Source organism: Aphelocoma coerulescens, chromosome 1A (genome assembly GCF_041296385.1).
Source record: "Aphelocoma coerulescens isolate FSJ_1873_10779 chromosome 1A, UR_Acoe_1.0, whole genome shotgun sequence".
Taxonomy (NCBI): Eukaryota; Metazoa; Chordata; class Aves; order Passeriformes; family Corvidae; genus Aphelocoma; species Aphelocoma coerulescens.
The window spans coordinates 65,869,517-65,895,701 of NC_091014.1; the positions used below are offsets into that span (position 1 = coordinate 65,869,517).

The 26,185-nt window shown below is 44.0% G+C and overlaps 2 protein-coding genes across 3 annotated transcripts; both read left to right on the forward strand.

Annotated features, from left to right (window-relative positions):
• The first annotated feature begins 6,148 nt into the window (after positions 1-6,148).
• TMEM52B (transmembrane protein 52B) lies at positions 6,149-10,420 on the forward strand. The gene is made up of 5 exons (XM_069003349.1): positions 6,149-6,625; positions 7,209-7,252; positions 7,944-7,982; positions 8,876-9,042; positions 9,437-10,420. Exons 1-5 carry the CDS (start codon positions 6,578-6,580, stop codon positions 9,685-9,687), a joined length of 549 nt encoding a protein of 182 aa, XP_068859450.1. The 5' UTR covers positions 6,149-6,577; the 3' UTR covers positions 9,688-10,420.
• A 6,493-nt stretch (positions 10,421-16,913) lies between these two features.
• On the forward strand, positions 16,914-25,874 carry GABARAPL1 (GABA type A receptor associated protein like 1). 2 transcript variants are annotated; one of them, XM_069003350.1, is made up of 5 exons: positions 16,914-17,143; positions 20,746-20,824; positions 21,775-21,893; positions 23,191-23,252; positions 24,010-25,874. In XM_069003350.1, the coding sequence occupies exons 1-5, from the start codon at positions 17,054-17,056 to the stop codon at positions 24,020-24,022; spliced, it is 363 nt and encodes a 120-aa protein (XP_068859451.1). In that variant the 5' UTR covers positions 16,914-17,053; the 3' UTR covers positions 24,023-25,874. The 2 variants fall into 2 exon arrangements, with proteins under 2 accessions (XP_068859451.1, XP_068859453.1); XM_069003352.1 differs by having other exon boundaries at positions 16,915-17,143; positions 25,442-25,874.
• Positions 25,875-26,185: the final 311 nt, after the last annotated feature.

Below are 26,185 nucleotides of genomic sequence, written 5' to 3' on the forward strand. Positions count from 1 at the left end.
AGAGGCATTAAGTTTATTGAGAGACAGAACAAGGGATCACAAGTCAAGGGGGGCCATGCTGACCTGTGGGTGCTCTATAGTTACGAAAGCATGGTCCTTGTATCAACAGAGAAATAAACTGTGCTTTTACCAGTTGCAATCTCACACATACAGTTCAATCATAACTAACTAGCTGATGCACCCATTGAACTATTTTTGGGTCGGAGTTTCTTTCTGTGCTCCCAGGAAAAGCAACATCAGCATCATTTCCCAGGCTCGTGGAAAAAGTGAATCGACCATGTCCTGTAGCTGTTTCCCTGTATCTTTATTTCTTCATTTCATTAGGTGTGTGGCCCTCCTTCAAGTGTAAGAAAGTCTGAATTGCAATGGAAAGCACAGGAGTGACACCACTGAAGTCTGTAACATGAGCCTGGATATGTATAGCATATATTTCCCCTTGTGATGGCCTTCATAGATGAGCTAGCAGTGAATTTGTATCATCCTGTGCTCTGACCTTTCAGGATTCTTGGACACTGGCAAATGCAGTCATTTCAAATTGGCTGGTGGGCTTAAAGCTCAGCTCATTAATAAAACTGCACTTGTTTTCATCATTTGCACTAGCTACTGTCTTGCTTTTTTGGGACTATGCCAGGCAACTCTAGTACTTGCTTTCCTTTGTGTTGTGTGGCTGAATCAAGGGAATTAGCACAACATGTGGCATTGCTTCAGTATCAGTCAGTGAAGGAAAAAGCTTCATTTCTTCAACAGACTGTGTTTTCTGCAGCTTTTAGGAGGAACATTTACAAAGAGGGCTTTCCAAAGCCTTTCTGGTCTCACTCCACAGAATAATTTCATATACTATTTGTCTGCAAAGTTGGCTGGGGGACAATGTTATTAAAAAGTTCAAGCTAAAGCAGTAGAGAAAGGGAAAGAAGGCAGAAAGCAAGGGACTTCCCTTACCCTGAAACGTGGAAAAACCTAAAAATAATTTGGTGAAGTCAGAGTGGAATGAACTGTCCAGGGAGATGGTAGAGTCACAGTCCCAGGAGGTGTTTAAAGAAAGACTGGGCATGGCACTTATTGCCATGGTCTGGTTGACAAGGTGGTGATCAGTCACAGGTTGGACTGGATGGTCTCAGAGGCCTTTTCCAACCTAAATGGTCCTGTGATTCTGTGACTACTAAACCAGGGCTATCCCAAACATCTGGAATTACACCAGGAACCATAACTAGGACTCAGGACCCTGACTGGAATGATACACAAGTAATGATACACTAGTTAACATCATTGGTTAGTACAGAAAAAAAGATGGTGTTGACGGTGGGCAGAAGCAGGTGGAGGGGGCACATGCTCACGGAGACTTTGAAGGAACTGTAGATCAGAATTTTCCTTCAACAGACCCAAGGTGGGACCCTGATTTACCTGGGCTGGAGATCGTTTAACAAGGTACCAGAGATGGGTGTTATTTGGTGTAAAGCATGCTACACTGAAAGCCTTGAACTGGTCAAAATTGTACGAGGTAAAGCAGGACAGGATTGCAACTTTCATCGAATGATTGAAGGTCACTGCCAGAAAATACACTAATCTGGATCCTGATAATCCAGAGGAGGCTGTACAGTTAGCAACTATCTTTATAGGGCAGTCGGCCCAGATATTAGAAGGAAACTCCAGAAAATGGAAGGACTGGAGTGGTGTGATTCAGGAAAGTTGTTAGATGAAGCTTGGAAAGCATATCTCAACAGGGACAGAGAAAAGGAAATGTGACAGGCTGGAAGGGAGAACAAGATACACGAGAACCTACTTACAACTCTAGAGGGTGCTAAGGAACTGTCCAACAGGGGAGGGGAAAGAGGAAGGCGAGGCAGAACAAGGGGAAGGGGAGGCAGGAGGCTCCCATCGTTTCCCCGACAACGAGTAGAGGAAGACCAGAGCGCACTTGGTAAGGAAAAGGAGCATTGGAAGCGGGAAGACCTGCAGGCTGGGAAGCTGGACCCTGCCTCACTGGCTGTTATATGAGAAGATGAAGACTGAAGGGACACGGGGGATTCTACCCCAGCTGAGCCCCTGAAGCTGGGAAAAGAAGTGGAAGTTTTGGTAAGCACAGGAGCAAATTATTCTGTATTGAGTACATGTAAAGAAAAGCTTAGTAAGGATGTGGTAATTGTAAATTGGTAAATTGTAAATTGTAAATTGTAAACTGTAAACTGTAAGTTGTTACATGTAAATTGGTACATGTGATAAATGTACACAATGTGGTAAATGTAACTGGTGCTACAGGGAAAAGTGAAACTCGGTCCTTTTTACAGCCCATGAAATTAAAATTAGGAAAGAACTGCACTACCCATCAGTTTCTCTATATGCCTGAATGTCCAATGCCCTTGTTGGGAAGAGATTTATTGGGAAAACTGGATGCCCAGATAACTTGAGGGGAGCTGGGAGTCCTGATGTAGAAATTGGGAACCTGGAGACCTGTGGGCTATTTCTCCAAAGTGCTGGATGATGTGAGCAGAGGATGGCCAGGATGCTTGCAAGCAATTGCTGCAGCTGTTCTACTGATCCAAGAGGCCAGGAAACTCAAGACTGAACAGCACATCACTGGTTTTGTGCCTCACATGGTGACATCCATATTAGAGCAAAAGGAAGGGCATTGGCTGTCCCCCAGCAGGATGCTCAAATACCAAGTAGTGCTCTTGGAGCAGGATGAGGTGGAATTAAAAATGACAGCAGCCACGAATCCAGCCGTGCTCCTCGATCCAAAGGCAGTGGATGAGGGAGCCCTGTCACAGGATTGTCTCCAAACCATGGACCAGGTATTCCAGCAGAAATGATTTACAGGATGAACCAGTAGAGAATCCTGATTCAGAATTATTTACAGATGGTAGCAGTTTCATGAAAGATGGAAATAGATGGCAAGATGTGCAGTGGTGACTGCCACTGAGGTATTAGAAGCTCAGCCTTTACCAATTAATACATCAGCCCAAAAAGCAGAGATAATAGCCCTAAAACAAGCATTGAACTTGGCAGTGGGCAAAAGAGTGAACGTTTGGACTGATCCTAGATATGCATTTGTTGTAATTCATGCCCATGGAGCCATACGGAAGGAAAGAGGACTGCTATCAACTCAAGGATCATCTAATCAACACAAAGAAGAAATTTTACAGCTTTTGAAGTTAAAAAACCAAAGGAGGTGGCAGTGATGCACTGCAAAGCACATCAATCTGGACAAACTAATGTTAGAGTGGGAAACCGACTGGCAGACAAAGCAGCTCGAGGAGTAGCTGAAAAAAGCATCCCAGAGTTAGTGCCACCAAAAAAAAAATTGACATATCTGAATTTAAGGCTAATTCTGACAGTGAGGATCAATATTTAGAAAATATATTAAAAGCCACTAAGAATCAAGAGGGATGGGGGGCAACAAACAGACAACAGGTTATAGTTCCACTTCCTGTAAGGAGGAAAGTAATGGGAAGAGAACACAACAAAACCCATGGGGGAATTGAGTCCCTGACATCTAGTCTCCAAAACTCTGTACTTAGTGTGGGAACGACTGAAATAGACAAATCAGTAACAGTGAAATGTCCAATTTGTTTAAAAAACAAACCCCTAAGCAGGAAAAGGCCACCTCCTGGAACAGCTGAAGACAAGCTTCCCAAGCCTTAAAGGAGGGAATGTTGCCAGATGAAGAATTGTTTGCACCTGGTCAGTTAATACAAGGATCATTCTTGAAAAACCACTGGCCCATGGAACTGCACAATGCTTATTCTGTAGGAAGAAGAACTGGAGAGCAACCAGCCCAGTTGTGCCAACTTTTACTGGTTCACCAGGCAGTCAGGTTTGACTTGGGGGTCACCAACCACCAGGGACCACCAAAGAGACCCCCAGGACAGAAAAACACATCTGCAGAGAGGAGGGAAAAATATGTTAATGATTTTGGGGAAATGATTATCAAATGTATATTTATTCCAGGAAAATCAAGGAATATATGTGTAAAATAAAGCCTCTAAATAGGAGCTTTTACTGGACTCAACATCTTTTTCTGTACTCAGAATGCACAGTATTTCAAAGGATATCCCCTCATGCATCCAGCCAAATAAAGAAAGCCTGCTTCTTAATGCTACACTGTGTTAAGGAGTTTGTATTTTTACCTATTTTTGGTAACACTGGAAACACATTGTTAATAGCAATGCCATTGAAATTGAAGAAAAGTAACCAATAAGTTTCAGTAAGAATTAATTACATTGTGCTTTTGGAGAGGTCACTGTTTCATGTCACACTGCTGCTTTTGCTTTAGGGAATTTTTTGTCACTTTATATGATATTTCTCCAGTTGGATCCTTGTAGAATTTGAGATTATCATATGACTGAATTTCAGCTAAAATCAAGTGATGATCTATTGAATTATCATGCTGATAATTAAAAGCCCCCAAAAACATAGCTAAATTTGTACTTCTTTTCCACATTTAATCCCACCAGTTTCAAAAGCCGTGCACACATATTTTACAGTTCTGCTGGGTCTTTCCTTCTAAGACTTCTATAATACACCATAGAATTTAGGAGAAGGAGACAAAAAGAATATTGGTCAATTCCTATGTAAATACAATGTCAGGTAGGCCATGTTTCTTTCTTTCTTATTTGTCCATCAGGACTCAGAAACCTCCTTCCAGCAGACTAGGATGGATGGATGGATGGATGGATGGATGGATGGATGGATGGATGGATGGATGGATGGATGGATGGGTAAACTACTGCTAAGGCATGTTTATACTGCACCACTACTTTTATAATTAGAGAATGGCAAACGGGTTTTAGCCTGCCTTGGGAGAATACATTATGTTCATGAATCCATTGGTTCTGCTCTGCAACTCTAAAATGCACCACCAGGGCTAATGATTCACCAGTGTAATGGGAAGGGGCTGTGATTGCAACAAAGGGCAACAAGTCTCACCAGCTGCTATCCTGCCTTTAACAAACATTTATGCACCAGTCCCAGGTGGTTCCCAAACACAAATAGTTACACATTACTGCAGAGCAGTTTTTTCTGTCTCAGCTATTCAAAAGAGAAAGATTAGGAGAACACAATTACATGCCTGTAATAACACTTTGGACAGCCATGAGCACTAACAGAAATTTGAAGCAATTCTACAAGACAGAGAAAATTAATGGGTCGTTGCATGGCACCTGTGAATATAACCAGCTGTAGGACTAATAGTATGCAGAACAGGATAATCAACACAAATTCTCTCTGCTGCAAGGAATTTAGGGGGACTTGGCTGGCCACACAGGAAGTTTGGGAGTGGGACCTGTGAGTGAACAGACTCTCAGCTGCAGGACTGACATAGCACGACACGACCATGATGCCTTAAGAGGCATCCTAGATACAGAGGCTAGACAGGAGTAAGGGAATAAAAGTAGGTATTTATTTGAAAGGCCTTCAAAGGTACCCCCTGGAGGCCAGAGGCTACTGCCAAGATGGACCCCAAGATGGATGACAGGTCACAAGTTCTTTGCACTTTTATGGGTTTGGTTCATTTGCATATCAGGGCTAATTCTCCAGTTAAAGCTTCAGTTAATGATGTAATTCCCCTCAGCTTACTCCTCCTTTAGAAGCTCTTTAGTTCCTTTTTGGCCTAGGATAGTCTTGATGTCCTTGGAGAGCAGACCTGGAGAGGCTTTGTTATGTCTACCTAGCACAAGAGAGCAGAAGTTAACAGGCTACAAGAAACTTCAGAGTTACACACTAGGCAGTACAGAATTTGAAAACCATAAAAGTTAAAACCTAAGGCATCAACCAGGTAAGAGGGATAATGGCAGAGCATTAAAACAGGAGATACAAGAGTTGCTGCATATGAGTATATATATATACACATATATATATATATGCATACATATATGTTGCATATGTATACACATCTATATCTACATACACACATATACATATACCTGCACATATATACATATATATATATAAAATACTGGATATAGTTATTATATGGCAAAATCTTTCACTTCTAAGTCGGTAGATTGGATCATCAGAGGTAGGACAATGTGAGTGCAGGGGCAGAAAAGGTACTGGAGGATGGAGAGGAATCTGAACTCCATTTAAACAGGTCAGTAACATGACCTTCAACCTACTCCCCTCAGGGTAGAGGCGGGGAGAGAAATAATTGGGAATGAACAAACTCTGAGACCCTTTCTGCTCACAGAAGGGAAGGGTCAGGCCTGCAGAGATCTCACGATGCCCTTCACTGAACTAGTTAAACATCTAAAGTAAGAACCTGTAGCCACTGCTGTTCTCCTGATCTAACTGGAAGGCTTTAGAAATCCCTTCAAAAGGGGAAGAGAACCAGGCCAATAGAATAACAAAAAGAGACAGGCAGAAACAATCAGGAATTGCCAGTGACAAAAAGGGGAAGAGGAAAAGCAAAAACCTGAAGGGCAGAAAGAGGTAGAGGAGGAGGAAGAGATTGGATTCAACACACAGCATAGAAGCTGCTCCTTCTCCTGGCCACTGGACTGGTGAGGATGAACTGAAAATAGAAAGGACAAGAAGACTCCGAGCAGCTTGAGACACCAAGAGGCCACAGAACCACCTTACAGGGATGCATAACTCAGACATGCTCTGCTTTGTTGTAGGGAGTTTCTTATGGGTAAGTCATCTTTGACATTGCTCTTTATGGGTCTCTGCTCGGATATGGAGTTACCTTGGAAAGATGGAGGGCCATTAGCAATAATAATTTCCCTGATTTTAGAAAGAACTGGCCACAAAAAAGGCACACACGGACAAGATAATATTTGCTGGTATTCCAGGGATGGTAACTCAGATGTCAGGGTACCCAAGGAAAAGGAATGACAAGGGTAGGAGTGCTGGAGGGATAGAGCAGTTTTCAAGCCAGAGAGGGTATAACATGAAGCAGGGTATTTAAATATTCTTAATATTTGAGAATGGAGAAGTACCTAAATGGCTTATGGTGGAGAAAGGGAAAGTTGTGGTGAGGATGAAGAACAGTACTAAATAGGATTTTAGTGACTACAGGGAGTTAATATATGAAACAATGCTGTTGGTATCTGAGTAACTTCAAATCTACAGCAGAACATATGATGGAAAAAATGGAAGATAGATAACAGTAAGTCTTTACCATAGGAGATCCAGACTCATAAAAGATTAAAAAGATGCATATGACAAAGATTCAATTCACTCTAGCTTTGTCTTTTCTGGTTTTCCCCTTCTAGTTCCCCCAGGTGAGAGGTGAGGAAGGCTGCCTCAACACTGAACTGTAAGTATTTGTCAGTCTTGTTCTTCTTTTGAGAGACAATGAACACCAAAGGCAATACTGGACATAGGTGTTATGACCTGATGGTTGACATTTTCCAGAAAAGCTTATTTAATTGTATTAGCAACACATGCAAAATGAGCATTACTTTGAATGTGAAGTGTATTAATTACTATTTTTATTGATCAACATACTGATCATGTGGTACTGCTCCTGCTGCCTATTTGCATTACTGCAATAGTTAAAAGCTTTCTGGTGTAATTTCAATTAATTGGTATTATGAATTTAGAAACAAAATTTCCTTGAATAAATTGTTTGAAATATACTGCTTTGGTGAATATTACTATCAGTGATGTCATTTGTAAGAATAACTGAAATGGTATATTGACAAGAAAGAAAAAAACAAACATGAACACAGACTTCTAACATTTGCACTTGGAATTGGGCAAGAATAAATATCAGGAAAACAACAAAGAGATAAAGCCAACAGAAGGGAAATTCACCTAACAGGGATATTGATGAGGTTGGACAACTGTGTCCTCCACAAAGCACAACGAGTTTCTCATCATTGTGCTGTTTGGAATCTGCACAATAAGTGAGGAGCATGAGGGGAGATGCAGGAGGGTACCACAGGGATCTTCCCATTTATTTGGTATTCTGTGGATAACTATTTCTTGTACCCTCTTCTCTTCAGCTGTTCAGGTACAGAATGGGACCGTTTGTGGTATATCTGGTAAGATAACATGTTTACTCTAAATATCTGCATCTCTAGACAATTCCAGAACCAAAGGGTGGGATTAAATGTGACTTGCTCAAGAGTGATGCCACCCCCCCTCCTTTTCCCTGGAATTCTCTAAAGCTCTACAAGAGTAAGGCAACCCCTCAGCTGTCTCATCAACAAAAGCTGACCTACCAGCCTCCTCTTTTATTCCACATATATAGTCATATGAACAATATTAATAAAGCATTCACGGCACAATATGCCTTTGAAAAGACTGATTTTTAAAGTAAGTTCTGTCTGATTTCTTAGTCATTCCCACCAGGATGAGATCAAAATGGATGGTAGCTGTTGAGCATCTAGAAGGCTGAATTAATAAGGGTATGCTAGAAGATTGTGAGATCCAATTTTTCCTCTCTGCTCATCACTCATGACAAGATGTTTGGAATACCTAGTTTTGGTCCCCTAGTACAAAATAGATGCAGAGGACCTGAAGCCAGTCCCCTGGAGAGCCAATAAAAAGAACCAGGTTTCTTGAGACTGGAGGAAGCTAAGGGGACAAGGTAATTACAGTTTTCCACTACCTAAGGGGGATCTTGAGAGAGCATAAAGACAGAGACTTCTCAGAGGTGCTCAGTAGAAGCACATAAGGTGGGTGACCAAGCTGCAGACAGGAAAATTCTGATTAGACATGAGAAAAAATGCTTCCCCTGAGGATGGTGCAGCACTTGAACAGGTGCCTGGAGTGGACAAGGGATCTGCATCCCTGGAGACTGTCCAAACTCAGCTGGGCAAGGCCCCGGGTGACTTTGTTTAGTTTTGAGGTTAACCATGCTGTAAGCAGTCAGAGACATTAAGAGGTGTCCTACAAACAAAATCTTTCTGTCCTGTGTCCCCTCCCATTCCAGGCTGGTGCTGGTGATCGGGGGGCTCCTGCTCCTGTGTGGCCTGGTCTCTGTCTGCGTGAGGTGCTGCTTCCACTGCCATCAGACAGGGGACGAGTCGGGCCCTCGGCCCTACGAGGTCACCGTCATTGCGTTTGACCACGACAGCACCCTCCAGAGCACCATCACTTGTGAGTTGGCCTTGCCAGATCCTGGGGACTTCACCAGCCTGTGAAGTGTGGGGGCTGCACTGTAAAGCCCAGCTGGTGACACCCCAAGGCTGACAGAGGGAAGTTCATGGCAGGATGGAGGGGAAGCGACCTCTGTACATGCTACAAACTAAGGTGCTCAGCTGTGAGATATGTTTGGGTGGAATAAGGGCAGCTACAGGTTTCAGTGGCATTTCAGGAGAGGGTAACTGTGGGATGTTGCTAGCAGGATTTCACATCCACTCCTTTTAGGGGAGACTGAAGGGGCAGGAAAAGGAAATCACCCTGGCTGTGGGAAAAGAAAACCCTGTGGATATCCTCTAATCACATGATGCTTTCAGGATGAGGCAAACAGCTTTGGTCTCCTCTCTTCCAGCTCTCCACTCGGTGTTTGGACCTGCTGCCAGGAGGATATTAGCAGTGGCACACTCCCACAACACTGCCCAGGGAACACCTCCCCTCTCCACATCAGACACCCCTCCAGTGTATGAAGAAGCTCTGCACATGAGCAGGTTCACAGTCGCCAAGGCAGGGCAGAAGGTGCCAGACCTGGATCCGGTGCCGGAGGAAAAGCCGCAGGCATCTGCCGAGGGCAAGGATGCCCAGCCAGCCCTGCCAGGACACTAATGTCTGGTTTTACTAACAGCAAACAGTACAGGATAGTTACATGCAGAGACTAATTCAGCTGGGCAGGGTTTTAAGAATTTCAGATTAACTTCCTTAGTCAATTGAGAAAAGAGGGGGGGAAAAAAGTAACTGAAATTCCAAATATTTTCAGATCTAGCAGAGTCTAATGGCTCTGACACCTCCTTGAGATAATTTGCATTCTCCAAGCCCATTTATTACATTCACACAACACTAGAATCACACTTTGCAGAAATAAGCAGGCAGCAGGACCAAGGTGCTGAGCCATTTTGTAGGTTAGTGATCTACAGGGTGGCTGCAGATGCAGTCTCATTCCTCTTGCCTTAAGCCTAAGTTTCTTCAGGATGGCAAAGAGGTCTTCAAAACAGAAGAAAAAAAAAAAAAAAGAAAGATGTTTGCAAAGGTCTATTACGACCCAATAATAACACCAAACTTCTGGAAAGTGCCAACCATTTATAGTAAATTTAAAAAAAATAAAATAAAATAAAAGTAAATCATCTGCACGTAAACAAAAGGCACCATACATACAGACAGTCTGCCCTAAATGCCCTGTGGGATACAGAGAATGTATTTGTTCTGAATAGGATATATAGCAATTCTGAAATAGTAGTCACAAACTCTTATAGTTGAATTAAAAAATACTATATATGCACAGATCAAACAAGGGAAGGAGCAAGAACACTACCTCTGAAATAAAGTTCAATCATATTTTCAATGCTTTCATATAGTATCATTTATTAATTCCTAATGTTGCTGTTAAAACCAGATCAATTGCAGTAAGACCATTTAAAACATGCAAGCCATTTCTCAGACAGAATAATTTGTGAGTCCCTCCTGGTCAATACAAATATGTTGAACCATCCAGAAATATTAATGAAACTGGATGAACATAGGTATGGCCCATCTGTAAAACCTTGGTCTAGGCAATCAAGTGAAGGTGAGTGTTAAATTACATCAGTGTTGTCTCTACCTTGGACTCAGCACCTGAAAACATTAGAGCAGAACAACATTAAATATCACATGATGATACATTCAGCCATGAATGAATGGCATGTATATGTTCATGCTGATATGAATGCACAGGTCACACCTTTTTGAAATGCCTGCATTGGCCCTTCCTGCTGAAGTACCCAAATTCCCACTTTAGTTAATATGCTGGTCTTCTTTCCTGTGAAATACAGAAAATAGTTATTCTGTAGATAAGAAGACCAAGGACAATGTTGGACAAGGTCCAACAAGGACAAGGTCCCAAACATGTTTAGGAACCTAACTGATGATGAGATTACAACCACAGAAAATTTTAGAGAAGATTGATAAGATAGCTTCAGGGATAGAATAAAACTAAATTGAACAACCATCATCTTTGATGATGCCCCAGGCCTTGCCCAGTCACAGGAATTTTGTATCTAAAGGAATTTAATGAGGGTCTTGATTTTGAGGCCACAAATTTCTTCCTAAATTGTCTAGTCATTATTAACTGTATCATTAGCAAGTGATAAACTGGAATGCAATAAGTAAAGAAGTGACACACAAATTTATGCCCCTTCTGCTACTACACCTTTCTTCAATCTTAGAATTGTAGAATGGTTTAGGTTGGAGAGGACCTTCAAGATCATTGAGTCCAAACCTCCCTGCCATGGGCAGGGACACCTTCCACTAGACCAGGTTGCCCAGAGCCTCATCCAACCCGGCCTTAAAATAAAAAATAAAAATAAAAATAAAAATAAAAATAAAAATAAAAATAAAAATAAAAATAAAAATAAAAATAAAAATAAAAATAAAAATAAAAATAAAAATAAAAATAACAACAACAACTGTTTATGGAACACCTGTTAGAGTGACCTATTTTATCAGCTGCTCTCTGAAGTGCTGTTCAAGCCTGTCTTCACCAAGCTGCAGAACATTTCCTGGAAGGCTCTTGTTCACTCCACAGTAAAAGCCTGAAGCAAGCAGAGACATTTGAGTCTGCTGAACATGTGTCAAGTACTGTCAAGCCCAGAAACTCCCTGGAAGTCTTCACAGTGGTTTCCAGGGAGAACATCCAGCTCCTCCTGCCGGAGAATCCTGAGCTGTGCTGGCATTTAACACGTGATGGTCACTCTGCTCCACAGGGCAGCAATTCTGCCTAGAAAGCTCAGTAGTCCCAGAGCAGGAGCAGTCATTAAAGCATCTTTCAATTCCTGAAAGTCTTTCCTGCAGTCAGGCTCAGCTCCCTCTTAGAAAGGGGCTCAGGACTGGACAGACAGCCTCTTTTTCTTCCTGACCCGAACTCCTTTGTCCTTGTGAGACAGTAAATATCCTAAAGCAGAAGTCCAGTTCCGAGGTAAAGCCTTCCCACATGACATTCCCCGAGCAGCCCCAGTGCTGAGCTGCACCAGTCCCTCAGCCCCAGGACAAACTTGCCCAGCTCATTGTGCCACAGGAGCCCGCAGCCACACACTTGGCACTGGGGATTGAGCCTAGACTGCAGCCAGAGCAGCATCTTTTGAGCGGTTTCTCATCCCTTCTGTTCTAATGCTAACACCATCGGATCTCTAGGCACATGCATACATTCCTTCCACTAATCAGAATTACTCCTCAAATGAAAAAATTAAATCGGCATACGGTGGTGTCTGTTCCATTCCTTCTACAAAACAGCGTTAATTGCAAAATGGTATTGTAATTTTCAGTCCCATTAACAGGCCACTTTTCACCACCACTAAGTTTATATATCAGCCACCAGTGATTACAATACTCAACAAGTTGTTTTTGTGTCGGGGGTCACGCCTCCCAAACCCCCGACCTCTCCCAGTTCCTTAGGACACAACACAAAGGGGAACCCTTCAGGATCCCTTCTCCTGGGAGCTATGAAGATAGCCCCACTCCCATATTTACCATCTTAGGAAAAAAACCTCTTAGCACTTTTAAAACCTTTTACAAGCTTTCTATAACCTCTTACAGTATTTTACAACTTTTTACAACCTTTCACAGAACCCAAGCCAGTGAACATTTACAAAACCTCTGAGCCTCACACTGCAAGCTTTCTATTAGTGCAACTTATGTGCAGGGAAAATACCTTCAAATAAAGTGCCTTGAGTAATATTGTATTCTTTTTCCCAGAAGGGGCAGAGTGCTCTACTCACCAGACCAGAGAATGGGAAGATCTCCCTGAAAATACTTCAGTGTGCACTGGAGTGCTGACAATTCCTCTGGTCTGTGGAGCCGTCACCTCTTTGTCCCATCTAGGGTACCAGAAACTGCCACCAAAAGTTGGGAAATAAACTCCTTAACCAGCTGGTCAGGGTAGAAAGTTAGCATACTTCTGTTCAGTGTTGGGGTACATGGGGATAGCTCCACAGAACATGTATGCCAGTTAGCAAAACCTTTAACTATTTATACATTTGAGCAAACAAAGGAATTAAGTGTTCATTGGCTTGTAAGTTACATAGTTCTCTTCATTAATTAGTATTCTATCATCTACTGTTATTTATTTATTGCTTCTAATGCTAATTACTCCACATTTTTAGTCTTTTTATTATCTTTTTCCCAGACAGAGAGAATCTCATTAATTGCCTTTGTTAGCTTCTCCTTCATCTTCAGTTTCTGTAAGTGTCTTTGTGGTTTATAAATTCTGCATTGTGTCCAGTTTTCAACAATACATTTCTCTCTCAGGTCTAAGAGCACTGAAGCATGTCAGTCCCTAAATTTGTAATTTGTCTTTCTAACACATGGGCATCACCCGGATCTTGCCTGTCATCCATTATCCATTTCATGGATTAAAACTCCTTAAAACAATTTCCCTCCCCACACCGCTCTACAGGCTCCTTTTTAAAGAAATATTAACTTGTTTGGTAACAGTGCCACCCTTAGGTTTTCCTAAAACACGGAGTACTTGAGAAAAACCGGTTTTCAGAAACACCCCACTGTTGCTCCCTTGTTTTCACAGGAACAGTGATGCGTCTCCCCAACAGGCCACTCCCAATCGTTGGCTGGAACAAAGGGATCTCAAACTCTGCTTTTCAGGTCTGGGGGTTTGTCCTTTACTGCTGCTTTTGATCACGCAGCAAGGTGTGCTCCTTAATCTCCTCATGACATCATTTGTATGCATTTAAGCAACTTGAGCTGAGGCTGGGCCATACAAGAAGTATGGGAAGAAAGAGCAACTTTTTTTTTTTTTTTTGTAAAAAAAATAAGAAACTGTAGAAAATAGAGCAGCGAGACAACAGTCCAGCACGGACAATAGAGAGTCCTTTCCTAGAGGAAAGGAAAACATTTACACAATTAGACATTGTTTACTGGGAGTGACTAACCCTGTGCCCTCATCCAAGACCAATGTGCCCATACTGGCTCTGGAGGTACTACAGATCCAGCGCCAAGAGAAACTGATGACCAGTCACGAGGGACATAGGAGAGACACCAGGCAAGGACTGTGCCACGGATGGCAGCAAGCAGATCAGGTATGCCATCTGTGGTTTAATCACCATTCAGACCACAAAGCACAGATTTTCTGACAAAAGAGACTTTGATATGCAGAGTCCACACTAAAGATCAAAAAAAATGAATAAAGTCTGTCTGTAGAGGCATAAATAAAGTACCCAAGGGGAGGTAATAATGCAAGAAATATCCAAGGGAGTCCAGAGTTATAAATAGGAGGACTGTATAGTACAGCACAGGCTGCAAACCCTGCCCCCAGATTCTGTGTAAATATTTTTGTCTCCTGCTCCTATGGCTGCAGCATTGGCAACGCCTGGGAAATCCCTTTTAGAATGTACCCACATGACCTGCAGACAGCAGTACAGTACGTGCTCAGAGCTATTCTGGCACTCTAGGTTAAGAAAAAATACATTGTTTTGCCAGTCTGTGAAGGACCACTTTGTGCTGGCAGTCCTGGGTAGGAAAATTAGCTGACACCATTTCCAGTTCCTCCCTCTAGCAAACAAATCCAGACCATGGGGTTTGTCACATGCCCATGGGCTGACATTTTAACAACCCTAAGTCAGATGTTTAGGTGTTTGTCACTGCTTCTGCATGTATCATCTTCCTGCCTGTTTTGCCAGTGACGTTATTGGTATTATTGAAGCTCAAGGAGAGAGCTGGGAATTCAGTGCCTGATGAAGGAGTGGGGAAGCAGGAGGAGCGAGTCTTGGGGCTGCACATCCAGGGCTGCACCATCAGGGCAGGGAGAGTTCAGTCAGGGGATTTGCTGAGGAGAAGTCACCAGCAATCCGCTCACAGGGCCATGGCTTTGCACCAGAACAGGAAAAACACTGTCACCTCTCTCTGATTTGTCATGAGAAATTCAAACCGGGTGTTATCTTAGCTGCCTTGGGCGCAGTCCTGGGGATGAAAACAGCAATTCACAGGACAAAGGAGTTTGAGATCAGTCTGTTAAAATTGCCAGAATATGTTGGTGGCTTGGGTGAAACAGGCTAGAAAAGTTCCTCTCTTTTGTCCTTGAGGAAGAGACACCCACATCACTACAGACCTTCAGTACACCTCAGCAACTGCTATGCTGCAGGCAGTTAGGAAGCAAGGATGCCAAACATAGGCTTTATTAAAAAGGTTTATTGCCATGCAACCAGAATTTTCCTTGAGTCTAAATCCTGGGGTTCCTTCAATCCAGGCTGTTTGCTATGGGACTGCAGAAAATAATGCCTTCCTTCTGACTCACCCCTCTGAGCTCCTCTGACACTACCTGGCAACTATGGGAGAATGTTTACATGTCCTAGGACAGACAGAAACATGTTGATGTTGCTTCTGGGACACACTGGCTGGTGACATTCCCACTGTGGGCTGCTTTACCCATAGAAGAATTGGGGCATGCACCTGCTGGAACTGACCATCAGCAGGAGGTCACACTACCCCCACTAAATAAAAGTATTTGGTATAAAAAAAGTACTAGTAATAAAAGCTTAGAAAGTAAAGGACCTGCCAGAGTTTTTGCAGACACGCTTCAGCCATCCAAAAGTAGATGTCATGATTCAGGTGAGAAAATTCACACCCCAACACGCCTTTCCCTACCCTTGTTCAAGACACAGGGTTGAATTAGGAAACCTGGGCCCTCTCACCTCTGCCTTTGGTGTGGCCATGGAGAATCACCTTATGCATCTGGCTGTTCCACTCATATTCTGCTACAACTAAAACACCTGCACAGATAGAAGATCAGTCTTGGCAAAATTCTGCTTCCTCTGAGTAAAGTATGCAAAGAGAAAATAATTTAATCCAATCCAATTCATTGTCCCTAGGGTAGCAGCAATTGATTTTTGTGCTGATTTGAGCATGCTGAGCCGTTCATTAATACCTGCTCTTCTGCTGATCAGTGAATAATTACAAGTCAATCTGCTCCTAGGGGGAAAAACTTTAGATATTGTTTGTGTCAGTTGAGTAACTGGGCCAAAATTGGCTCGCTGTTTTGGCTTGTTTGCAGACAGTTACCTCGAACTGCCTGCTGTGTGCAACACGCAGCTGGTGTGACACATCACAGGGCACGCTTTCTGCCACTGAGATGCTACAAACAAGGCAAAAATCCAGACCCAACAGCCACGGCGACGCTCTGAGAACAAACAATTTTGGTTTTGTTTTTTTTTTTTGGGGGGGGGGGGAGGTGGTTTCATTTTCGATGTTACATTTGGCAGCCACTGAGAGCACAGGTCACATTCATAACCCCGCATTTGGACAAGGGGGGCATTCAGGCCTCACCCGGGGAACCCCGGGCCGTGTCCCCACGCGGTGCTGGGCACCAAGGGTGCGGGAGCGCGGCTGGATGGGGCGCCTCGATACAGCCGGGGCCGCGTTTACAACCCCTGAGTCACGCTGCGGGGGGCGGGCGGCGTTCTGCTGCCTGCAAACTACAAAAAAAAGGGAATCTTATTTTCACGCATTTATTTATTCACGTGTTTACGTATGGCCGGGCAATAAATCGATGCACGAACAGAAGGCGCCGGGCGGGGCCGTGACGCAGCCTCCCTTGTCCCCCCGCCCCGTCCCCATCCCGGGCAGCGCGGCACCTCCCCCTGACGTCACACCGCGCCTCGGGCTGGGGGAGGGGCCGCCTCCGCGTGACGTCACGGCCCGGCTCGGTGGCGGGGGCGCCTCCGCGTGACGTCACAGCGCTCGCGGCCCGGCTCGGCGGTGGGGGCATCTCCGCGTGACGTCACACCGCGGCGGTGTCGGGGCGGCGCCTCCCCGTGACGTCACGGCTCGGCTCGGTGTCGGGGCGGCTCCCGTGACGCGGGCGCGGCCGGAGCTCGGCGGGCGGCGGCGGCGGGGCCGGGCGGAGCTCTTTGCGCAGCGCGGGTCGGGGCGGAGGCGGCAGCAGCAGCAGCAACAGCGGCAGCCGCAGCCGGGAGCGGAGTGACAGCCCGGCGCCATGAAGTTCCAGTACAAGGAAGACCACCCGTTCGAGTACAGGAAAAAAGAAGGGGAGAAGATCCGGAAGAAATACCCCGACAGAGTCCCCGTGAGTGCGCGCTGCCAGGGCGGCCGTGGCTGCGTGCCCCTGCTCGGCCGCCTTTGTTTTCCGTGCCGGCCGTCGGCTGCTGCTCGCTTTATTTTGAAGGCGAAGGAAATTAGTTTAGTACCGATGATCGTGGTCTCGCTGATCTGATTGAAATCCCAGGCTGCTTTTCTCCTTAATGCAAAGCTGAGACTATTTGTGATGCGGGAAGGGCTGCAGTGTGGGTGGGTGGGTGCGGGGTGGAATACACCTTTTTCCCTGGGATCTACAGTATCTCGACAGTGGGAACACTGCTGATCTTTTCCTGGCATGAGTGGGGAAGGAGCTCACCCTTGTCTCTGTGAAAATGGAGATCTGTGAGTGGGTTAACCGGGTACTGTTCACAGAAAACATGGTCTGCATCCGGGTCATCTCAATACGTCCCTTTTATTTTTGTTTTACTTCAGCTTGGCTTGTCTTTTCGATAAAGCCTTGCTCTTTTCCTTTGCATCAGCAAAAAAAGGATACTTCTCGATCCTTTTGCCCTCCTGTTTAATCATTCTGTGGAGAAAATATCCCTTGGAATGCAAGGTCATCTAGCTAAATTTTGCTTCCTCATTCTTAGGCCCCTTTGGAGTGCCTATGGAAAAATTCTGGCTTCATAATTCCGAATAATTATTGGGGGGAAAAAAAAAAGATGACAAATCTAATTAAGTGTGGAGTGATTTTTCCCTTTTTAATAAACATTTTGCAAGTATTCTTTCTGTCCATCCCCACTGGAGACATCTGCCCTAGATTTACTGCTCAAGGGTACTGCATGCAAAAAAAACACCCGTGGACTCCGCTGTAAAACTAATGACAGGGGCGGAACAGTTACACCCCATATTTTCCCTGCAGGCTAACACCATTTTTTGTCTTGGGAGTGACCCTCAAATGGACTTGAAAAAGTTTTTGGAAGTCAGTGCTTGGGTGCCTTTGTTCTCTCTGTTTTTGGGAGGCCTGGCATAGCATAGGTTGAGCATGCAGCAGGTCAGCTTGCAGTGTATGGGGTCGGGTATTTATGATGAGGGCTTGTAGGTCTGGAGTAAGACAAGGTGTAAATTGAGGATTAACGTGGCAGATTGCACAGCAGGCTGTGACAAATGTGTGAGGAAGAAGCGTGTGGGGAGCCCAGGATGAGGCTCAGTCTGGCAGGAGGTAAAGGAGGCCAAGATGGGGTGGGGGGGCATCAGCAGAACTTTGTAAAGAAAACCAGGACCAGAATGAGGTGTGCTGGAGTTAAGGATAAATGGAAGTGATGCACGGCAAAGCCCAGATGTGAATTATTAGGGATTGCCTCTTGTCAGAGCTGCATACAAAGAAATGAATGCAGCACTCTGTTCTTTACATCACTTCTGTGTCTGCCCTTCCTGACAGCAGGATCCTTGAAGATGTCATCCGTTTGGCTGCCTACACTGCAGTGCTGTGATACATCTCAGCATTTTGATGAGATTTTACTGCCCTGCATTATCGCAGTCACCACTGAGCAGCAACGCAAGTGTAGATAGTCTGTGTTCAACCCTTAGGATTTTCCTGGTAGGTTTTTTATGTATGTGAAGGGTTTAGTGCTTCAGAAGAGAGAACCTACATTATCCAGCAAACTGACTACAGTTGCCAGTCAAATTAGCAGAGCACCTCCATTCCTTCCCTGCGTCTGCAGGAGGGAGATCTCTCTTATGATCTCTTAAATCATTGGCGATCTGATTTAAGTCTTTCCTAAATCTTTACCAACACTCACCTCGTTCTCATCAGCATGACTTCTTCTCCTTTATAATCTAACGACCAATCTACACCTCCCACCCAGTCAGGGTAGTCACAGCAAGCAGTTTGGCTTACCAGTAGTTTTTTTAATTGGAGGCAAGAACTAAAGGTTTCTCCCCACTGCAATTTGCTGTGTTAGGTCGTTGGCTGTGCTTGTAAAAAATGTGATTGTTGCTGTTCAGCCTGCACCTGTTCAGTGAGATCGTGGTACTGTCCTTCCCTCACAGCATTTATTACCAACTGCACCTCGTACAGAAATGCATGTCCTACCACAAACTGCCTCAAAGAGCTTGAGTGCCTTGTACTAACTTAGGTACTTGAAAATACTGAAGTAGCTGAGGCAACCATGTTTCTATTTTAAAATCAAACCTGGGAAGTTTCAGGGGGTTTGGCTGTGTTGGCCACATTCAAATGGAGCACAGGGAAGAGATGTCCTAGTTGATACCTCTCTGGTGAGAGATATTTTGCAGACACTCACTTGGCTCTAGAAGGATTCAGGTTAGCATGGCACCATGTCCAGGCTAAATACACCAAGCTCATGATAACATGTTGCTCTGGCACAGTGTCTCAGTCACAGGGCAGCATCATTTTGCTTCCAAAGAAGGCTTAGTCCACAGTAGTTCAACCTTTTCTCTTACACAACAGCTGTATTTGCTGATTTGGGCTGCCAAAGAGCTATGGGAGCATGGAACCCTTAGAAATTAGTCCCACGGTGTCTCAGATGGAGTACTTACAATTATGGGGTCTAATGAAATTAAAAAGTTAAGGAAGTTCAGAAAATCCAGCTTTAGATTTAGTTTAGATGGTCAAAATGGCTTCTGCAGAACAGCAAGTCACATAGATTGAAATGTGATGTATCTTTTACCAGTTCAAAAATATATATCACCAAAAAAAGCCTGCAGTTTTCTTCTGAACAAACCCAGTAGTTCCAAAGGTTCCAGTGGAAAAGGAGATCAGGTCACTTTGGAATACTTCCTGTTTCTGAGGTAAACATTTTGCCTAGCTCTGCTAACAAAAATTATCTTTTAGCAGAAGATTTCTTGGTCTATTTGATCTTAAAGCTGCTGAGCTTCCTATTTTTCTATGTAAGGAAATCAGTATTTTGTGTCAGAGGTCTCTGTGGGTCCAGTTGCCCAGATGGTAGGCTGGTTTTAATTATTGTATATTTATATGATTAGGAAATGTCCATAGCTATATGAAATATGGATAATAAACTTTAAGGATATGAATTTCAGAGTAGAAAATAACTACTGAAAAACTGGAGGTCTAAAAAATAACCCCTAGTGAGGTGTAGTTTCTCTTTAATTCTGTGCTTCATTCTAGAGCACTTGGTAGTGGTGAAAGTAGAAATTAGGATGTGGGACTACTGGGAGTAGGGCTGATTTTGTGCAAGGCAGTTTGGAACTGTAACCTGGAAAGAGTTTAACTTACTTGTGTTCATGTATTAGCCTCCTGACAGCTTCTTCACACAAAATTAACCTGAATTGGGAACATCAAGGTGTCCTAATTTTTAATTTTCTTTTTTCTCAGCCAAACTTATTTTTATGTCTGTTCTGGACTCTTTTTTTCACTCACCATGCTTACTGCTGCAGCCCTGGGCTCCCAGCACAGCTATTGCGAGTGATTTTAAGTTGTCTTCTGTTCTTCTTTTAAGTCATCTCACCTATCTGTTCTTTAATGTTGTGTATTTGTTAGAGATTAAATAGATACCTAAAGGCCTGCTAGCACCATCAGAGGGTAATATCCTTATCCACTGATGCTTTTTGGACCATTTTGGTTTATGATACTCAAGATTTGTTTCTTGCTTTCTCTCTGTCTCTTTCCAGGTAATTGTGGAAAAAGCACCCAAAGCCAGAGTACCTGACTTAGACAAAAGAAAGTATCTCGTGCCTTCTGACCTCACAGGTAACAATGTCTCTCTCCTTTCTTCCTGATTTTCAATGAGAAGGTCTCAGAAGGGCTTTTTACTCTGTGATCAGCACAAAGAAAATACCCAGACAGGCTCTACATCTCATTTATCTACTGTCCTTGTTATATTTATACCTTATAGCCTGGATTACAACATGCAGAATTCTCTGAGATCTTTTGAGGTATCTCACTGGCTTAGCTAGCATGTCACAGCTGAGCTCTAACCACGATGACAGTGACTAAATTGTGTATTATTGTGATGACCTAGCTGCAGAGTTGCCAGAGGCTGTACTCTTGTTGCAGGAAGAGACAAGTTCTTGCAATAGTCCCATTCTTTTCCACCCCTGTGGCTGGAGTCATAGCTGCAAAGTTCCTTTTCTGAATGGTCATGGTGATTTTGAGTGTGATTACATCTGTTTTTGTTTAAGAACATGACTGAGTTAAAGGAACAGCATTTCTTTTTTTTGCAGTATTTAGTAGACTGTGAAAAAATCTCTTGTGCAACACAGTTCAAGCAAATAGTAAGGGTTCTTTTTCAGGAATGGTACAATCATTTATACCAAGGCTAAATTCTCTAAGGTGTCTTTGATCTATGGGACTTAAAGGTTAAGCTAGCTAAAGGTCTTCCCACCAATCCCCTCAGTAGAGCATTTTGTACCATAGTGGGAGGAGTGTGGATTTAGAGAGTACATGTCATGAGGTACCTGAGGAACTGCCAGCTCTGAGTGGATTGGCTGCTCATATGGTTAGTCATGAAGTTACTGCTTTTTTATTGTTTTTTTTCCTGCATTGTTCATTTTCCCCCACTTTTTATGTACAGCGTGTGACTTCCACCACCAAAAGAAAACAGCCATGGTTAGGGTTACAATACAAAACTAAACAGCAACAACAAAAAACACCCCTCCAACATTCCTTCTGCATCTAAGGCATTCTCTGTTCCTCTTCAGTTGGTCAATTCTACTTCTTAATCCGAAAGCGGATCCACCTGAGGCCGGAAGATGCCCTGTTCTTCTTTGTCAATAATACCATCCCTCCCACCAGTGCTACCATGGGCCAGCTGTATGAGGTAAGCCTGGCCCTTTCCTCTTGCCTTTTGTTGGCAAGAACAATGTCCAGGAGTGGCAGCAGGCCCAGCTTGGTGACAGATGCCTGAACACAGGGACCCTCTTGCCCTGAGCTGTATGCCATCACCTGGTTGAGGGAGTTCCATCCCACAGTTAGGAGCCTGGGGAGCCTTAGCAATTCAACTAATTGTTTGTTAGTTGAAAGGGTTGTGGCAATTAGTTGCCCCAGCAGTCATATGTTGGTCCTACTACTTAACAAAATATTGCAATAAACAACTTTATATTTCAGAGGAGGGGTTGGGGCTGGAGAGGGCAGAGAACATAGGTTTTGCTATGTATACAAAAGAGATTTCCTTTTAGCCAGTAAAAGTAAGCAAAAAGCCAGTAAAAGGGACAGTATTGCTGGGCATCCATCTGTCTATAAATACTTTTAGGCTACACTTACCCTTTGTCTAGCATTACTTTTCCATGGCTCGTACTGTATAAATGAGGATTAGGTAGGATGCTGTGAACATTGCTGCCCATTATTTCTACTCAGCAGTGTTATTTGATCAACCTTAAAGGCATATTGGACGCCCATATTTCTCAGTTCTATAGCCATGGGTGGTTTGCAGCCTGGATTGATTTCTCCTTGATTTCTCCTTCTGCTGGGTGTTTTAATAAAAGAGCTCTGGCGTGGTGCTGTGAGCCTTGTTTGGTCTGTCACTTTTTGACAATAACTGGACACTTACATCAGTCTGTGTACTGATGAAGATAATAAAAGATAACACAGGCAGGGTGCTTTCCAAATCTGAACACATCGAAGGAAAAGTGTCTGACTGTCCAGAGCTGAGGTCAGATCTCTGTTGCTGGCACTCTGCAGAATTTTTGTGTCAGTGTAATCATTTAATAGCTCTACTGCCCTTATGTAAAACAGGACTTAGAAATCCAGCCACTTGTCACAGTGTTCTGAAAAATTAAAAATACCTTCTAGAGGTGATTTTTGACTTGTTAAAGCCTTCCAAGTCTCTCCTCTCAATCTTAAGACCCTACCACTGCTGAGATACTGGTGAACAGTCATAGCTGTTTTTGTTTCGTGCTTGCAGCACAGTCTGGCTGTGGCTCTTCAAGTAAATTCCCTGTGTACAGAAATGTGTCCTGCCTGTATTTAGAAGCAGAGCTGTGGCCAGAGTTCTCTTTGGTATAAACAGTGAAAGAGAAGTTACCTGCTCATGTTACAGTCATCTCTGGGTTGGGCTTTCTCACGTGCAGTGAGATTCCAGCTTTGGCTCCTCACTTTGTCACTTTCTCCCCTGGCAGGATAACCACGAGGAGGACTATTTTCTCTATGTGGCCTACAGCGACGAGAGCGTCTATGGCAAGTGAGCAGCAGCCCCTCAGGCATGCAGGCTGGATGGACTGATGGAATGGATTGGCGGGGAGGGGGTTGCTGGAGAGGCAGGAGGAGGATGCATGAGAAGAGAAAAAAGAGAACTGGAAGTGAACCACATGCACAATGTCATCAGCTTCCACGCATTAATTATAACCATTATTTTCTAAATTGAGGGGAGTGGGGGTAGGGGGACAGGGTGAACTGAAAGGCTACTGAGAGGTTCCACACTGGGGGATGGGGAAACTCCACTGTTCACAATTCTTCTCTTGCCACAGCTGGAAGTAGTTAGTGCTGGAGGCTGACAGACAAGCCAGTGTAGTGAAGCTCCAGGAGAGTGACTGGGCAGGATGGCCATTTTCATGTAATCCTTTCACTGGATGAAGAAGGCATGCCATGAATTGTACACTGACCTTGTCCTGTCTTGTCCATGGCTCCCATTCAGTGAGCTATGAAGTACTTCAGTCTGCCCACACAAGGCTGTCCTGTGCTGACAGTCCTCACTCCAGCTGCTACCTGTGAATTGTCCCAAGGGTATTGTTTTTCCCATCATTTCCATCAGTATTAGAAGGGCTGGTAGCTTTGTCCATCAGTATTAGAAGGGCTTACCCTGAGGGCTGGGAACTCCTCAGCTGTGACACATGAAGGTTGGGGAAAGGAAGGAAAGATTCTGCAATTTTTTTTCCTTTGTTGCTTTAATTGCAACTGCTGGACAGAAAAATCAGAGATTACCCTTTTGTTCTTTTCAGTGAAGTCAACTGATAAACTCATAAGCACAGGGCTAGAAAGGACCTCAAGAGCCCACACCAGCTCTGAGACAGGACTGAGTATCCCAAACATGTCCACCATGGCTGCTCATCAAACTTGTTCTTACTGAACTTCACTGAGGAAGATCCTGGAGGCTGCTGAGATTGTCTGTTCAGTTCCTAGCTAGCCTACAAGTGAGATTGCTTTTCCTGATGCCTAACTTTAGTCACCCTTGCTGTGCATTAAGGCAACTAACTACTAGTGGTCTTGTTATTGGTGAACACAGAAAATTATCTATCAGTATTGTCCTTGTACCAGTCTTCTGCAGATTTGAAGATGGCAGAATTCCTGTGGGTTTAGCCTTCCCTTCCATGTCTCATCCCTGTACAGCCCTTGCACCACGTGCACAAGCGTAGGAAATCAGTCACTGCCACGTGTGTTTTGCTGGCTTTTTGTGATTGGGTAACAGTGCCTCTCTATGCCACAAGAGAGGTTCTTCTAGACTTGAAGGGAAAAGGGAATAGATTATCTGTAGATTTTTTTCTTAAATTATTTGATTTTAAACCAGTGTTGTTCTTAGAAGGGTGTCAGATGGGTGCTGTCTTGTGCAAGCCTTATGCTGTCATGCCAGAGCAGTTTCTTCCCAGTGGCACAAACAGCAGATTTTCCCATTATTTCCGTAACTGTGACAAAGGAATGGGTCTTGGAGAGCGAGCTGACTTTCAGGAAAATTCTGGGGTCGTGCCTAAAAATCAGAGAACTAGGCCTGAATTACTGTAAACATTCCTACATTTAAGAGAGGGACCAAGAGGGAGGAAAAGACAGGAAGGATGGAGAACACAGGCGAATTCCAAACTAAGTTAAAAGTGTTTACTCAATTCACTTATCTGTAGAGTTAGATCACTGTTCGCTGTGTTCCTCAGGAATGAGAAGTCAGGATGAGTGCTCCTCTGAGTGTGGGGAACAGGAAATCAGGTTTCAGCCTTCTCTGACTGTTGTTACGTGGAGGTGCATGAGGCAGGAGAGCTCATGGGAGTGTCAAGTGGGAGTTACTGGCAAAACTGTGTGAAGGTCGGGGAAGGCAGTGGGGTGGGGCAGGAGGGTTACTGCCTGTGTGGGGTGGGAAGTACCAGAAGAATGGGAGAGAAGGGAGGAACCACAAAGGATGCAGATGGAGTAGTCAGAACGGGCAGACAGAAAATGAGGGAGCAAAGAATGAAGTGGGTGACGTAATGTCCCCAGTATTACATCCTGAACTTCAGGTTTGCTGTTCCATCTTGGAATAAATGTGTTTGGATGAGGTGTACCTACTGCCAACTTAGACAACTTCAGTTTCTGCCTGCATTGCTCAGTCCTCTCTTTTAGACTCTCCTTTAACTACCAGGCTCTCTTCACATCCTTTGGGTGCAAATCTGCATCAATCTCTTGTTTTAGGAAGCTCTGAATGTTCTGAAGCAGAGAACAGACCCAGGAGGCTTTCTAAGATAAAAGAGAAGACACAGGCAGATGGTGTGCGTCTCTCTGCTGCTGTCCCACTTGTTCATGCCAAGCACGTGGTTAAGCACACTCAGGGGAGAAAGAGCTGGCATCTGGGGTGCTTGGTTTTGTGCTCAGTCCTCCCCTCCCGCTGCTGGGTTTATCAATGACACGTGGGACTAATCACAACTGTTTGTTACATGTAGAGTTTACGGTTTAATTTAGTTCTTTTACAGTTTTTTCAACCGAATTGTGGCATTTCTGTTTTTGTGCTAGTGTTGTACAAGGTAATGATGGTAATTTTTTTGTGTTGGTTAGCTGCAGGTTCTTGTAAAATAAAGTTCAGACTAGAGCTTAATCAACTTATCAATAAAGATGCATTTGAAAATCATAGGTTGGTCCAAAATGGGTGACTAGCATTTCTTCCCAATGTGGGCTTGTAAATAAAGGGACAGCTTTGCCAGAACTTCTGCTGCTACTTTTTCCCACAACCGCAGTTTTACTCTGTGCTGTCTACCAGGACAAGTCCCTTCTCTCCTATTTTGGGTGGTATTGTCACATACACACCTAGCTGTGTCTTGCCATGCCACCAATGGGAACTTCAATTAGACCTGGTGATGTGAGAAAGTCTTAAGATGAGTACACTGATGCATTTTCTGCCACTTTAAGGCCCTGAACAGTGATGGGGCCTCAGGGGCATCG

Bases quoted from the DNA above. Each gene is read 5' to 3' on its own strand.
- TMEM52B (XM_069003349.1), top strand. From the start codon at position 6,578: ATGCATAACTCAGACATGCTCTGCTTTGTTGTAGGGAGTTTCTTATGG. The intron at 6,626-7,208 runs GTAAGTCATCTT...TTCCCCTTCTAG, and splicing joins TTGTAGGGAGTTTCTTATGG to TTCCCCCAGGTGAGAGGTGA. The intron at 7,983-8,875 runs GTAAGATAACAT...CTCCCATTCCAG, and splicing joins GACCGTTTGTGGTATATCTG to GCTGGTGCTGGTGATCGGGG.
- GABARAPL1 (XM_069003350.1), top strand. From the start codon at position 17,054: ATGAAGTTCCAGTACAAGGAAGACCACCCGTTCGAGTACAGGAAAAAA. The intron at 20,825-21,774 runs GTAACAATGTCT...GTTCCTCTTCAG, and splicing joins CGTGCCTTCTGACCTCACAG to TTGGTCAATTCTACTTCTTA. The intron at 21,894-23,190 runs GTAAGCCTGGCC...CTCCCCTGGCAG, and splicing joins CCATGGGCCAGCTGTATGAG to GATAACCACGAGGAGGACTA.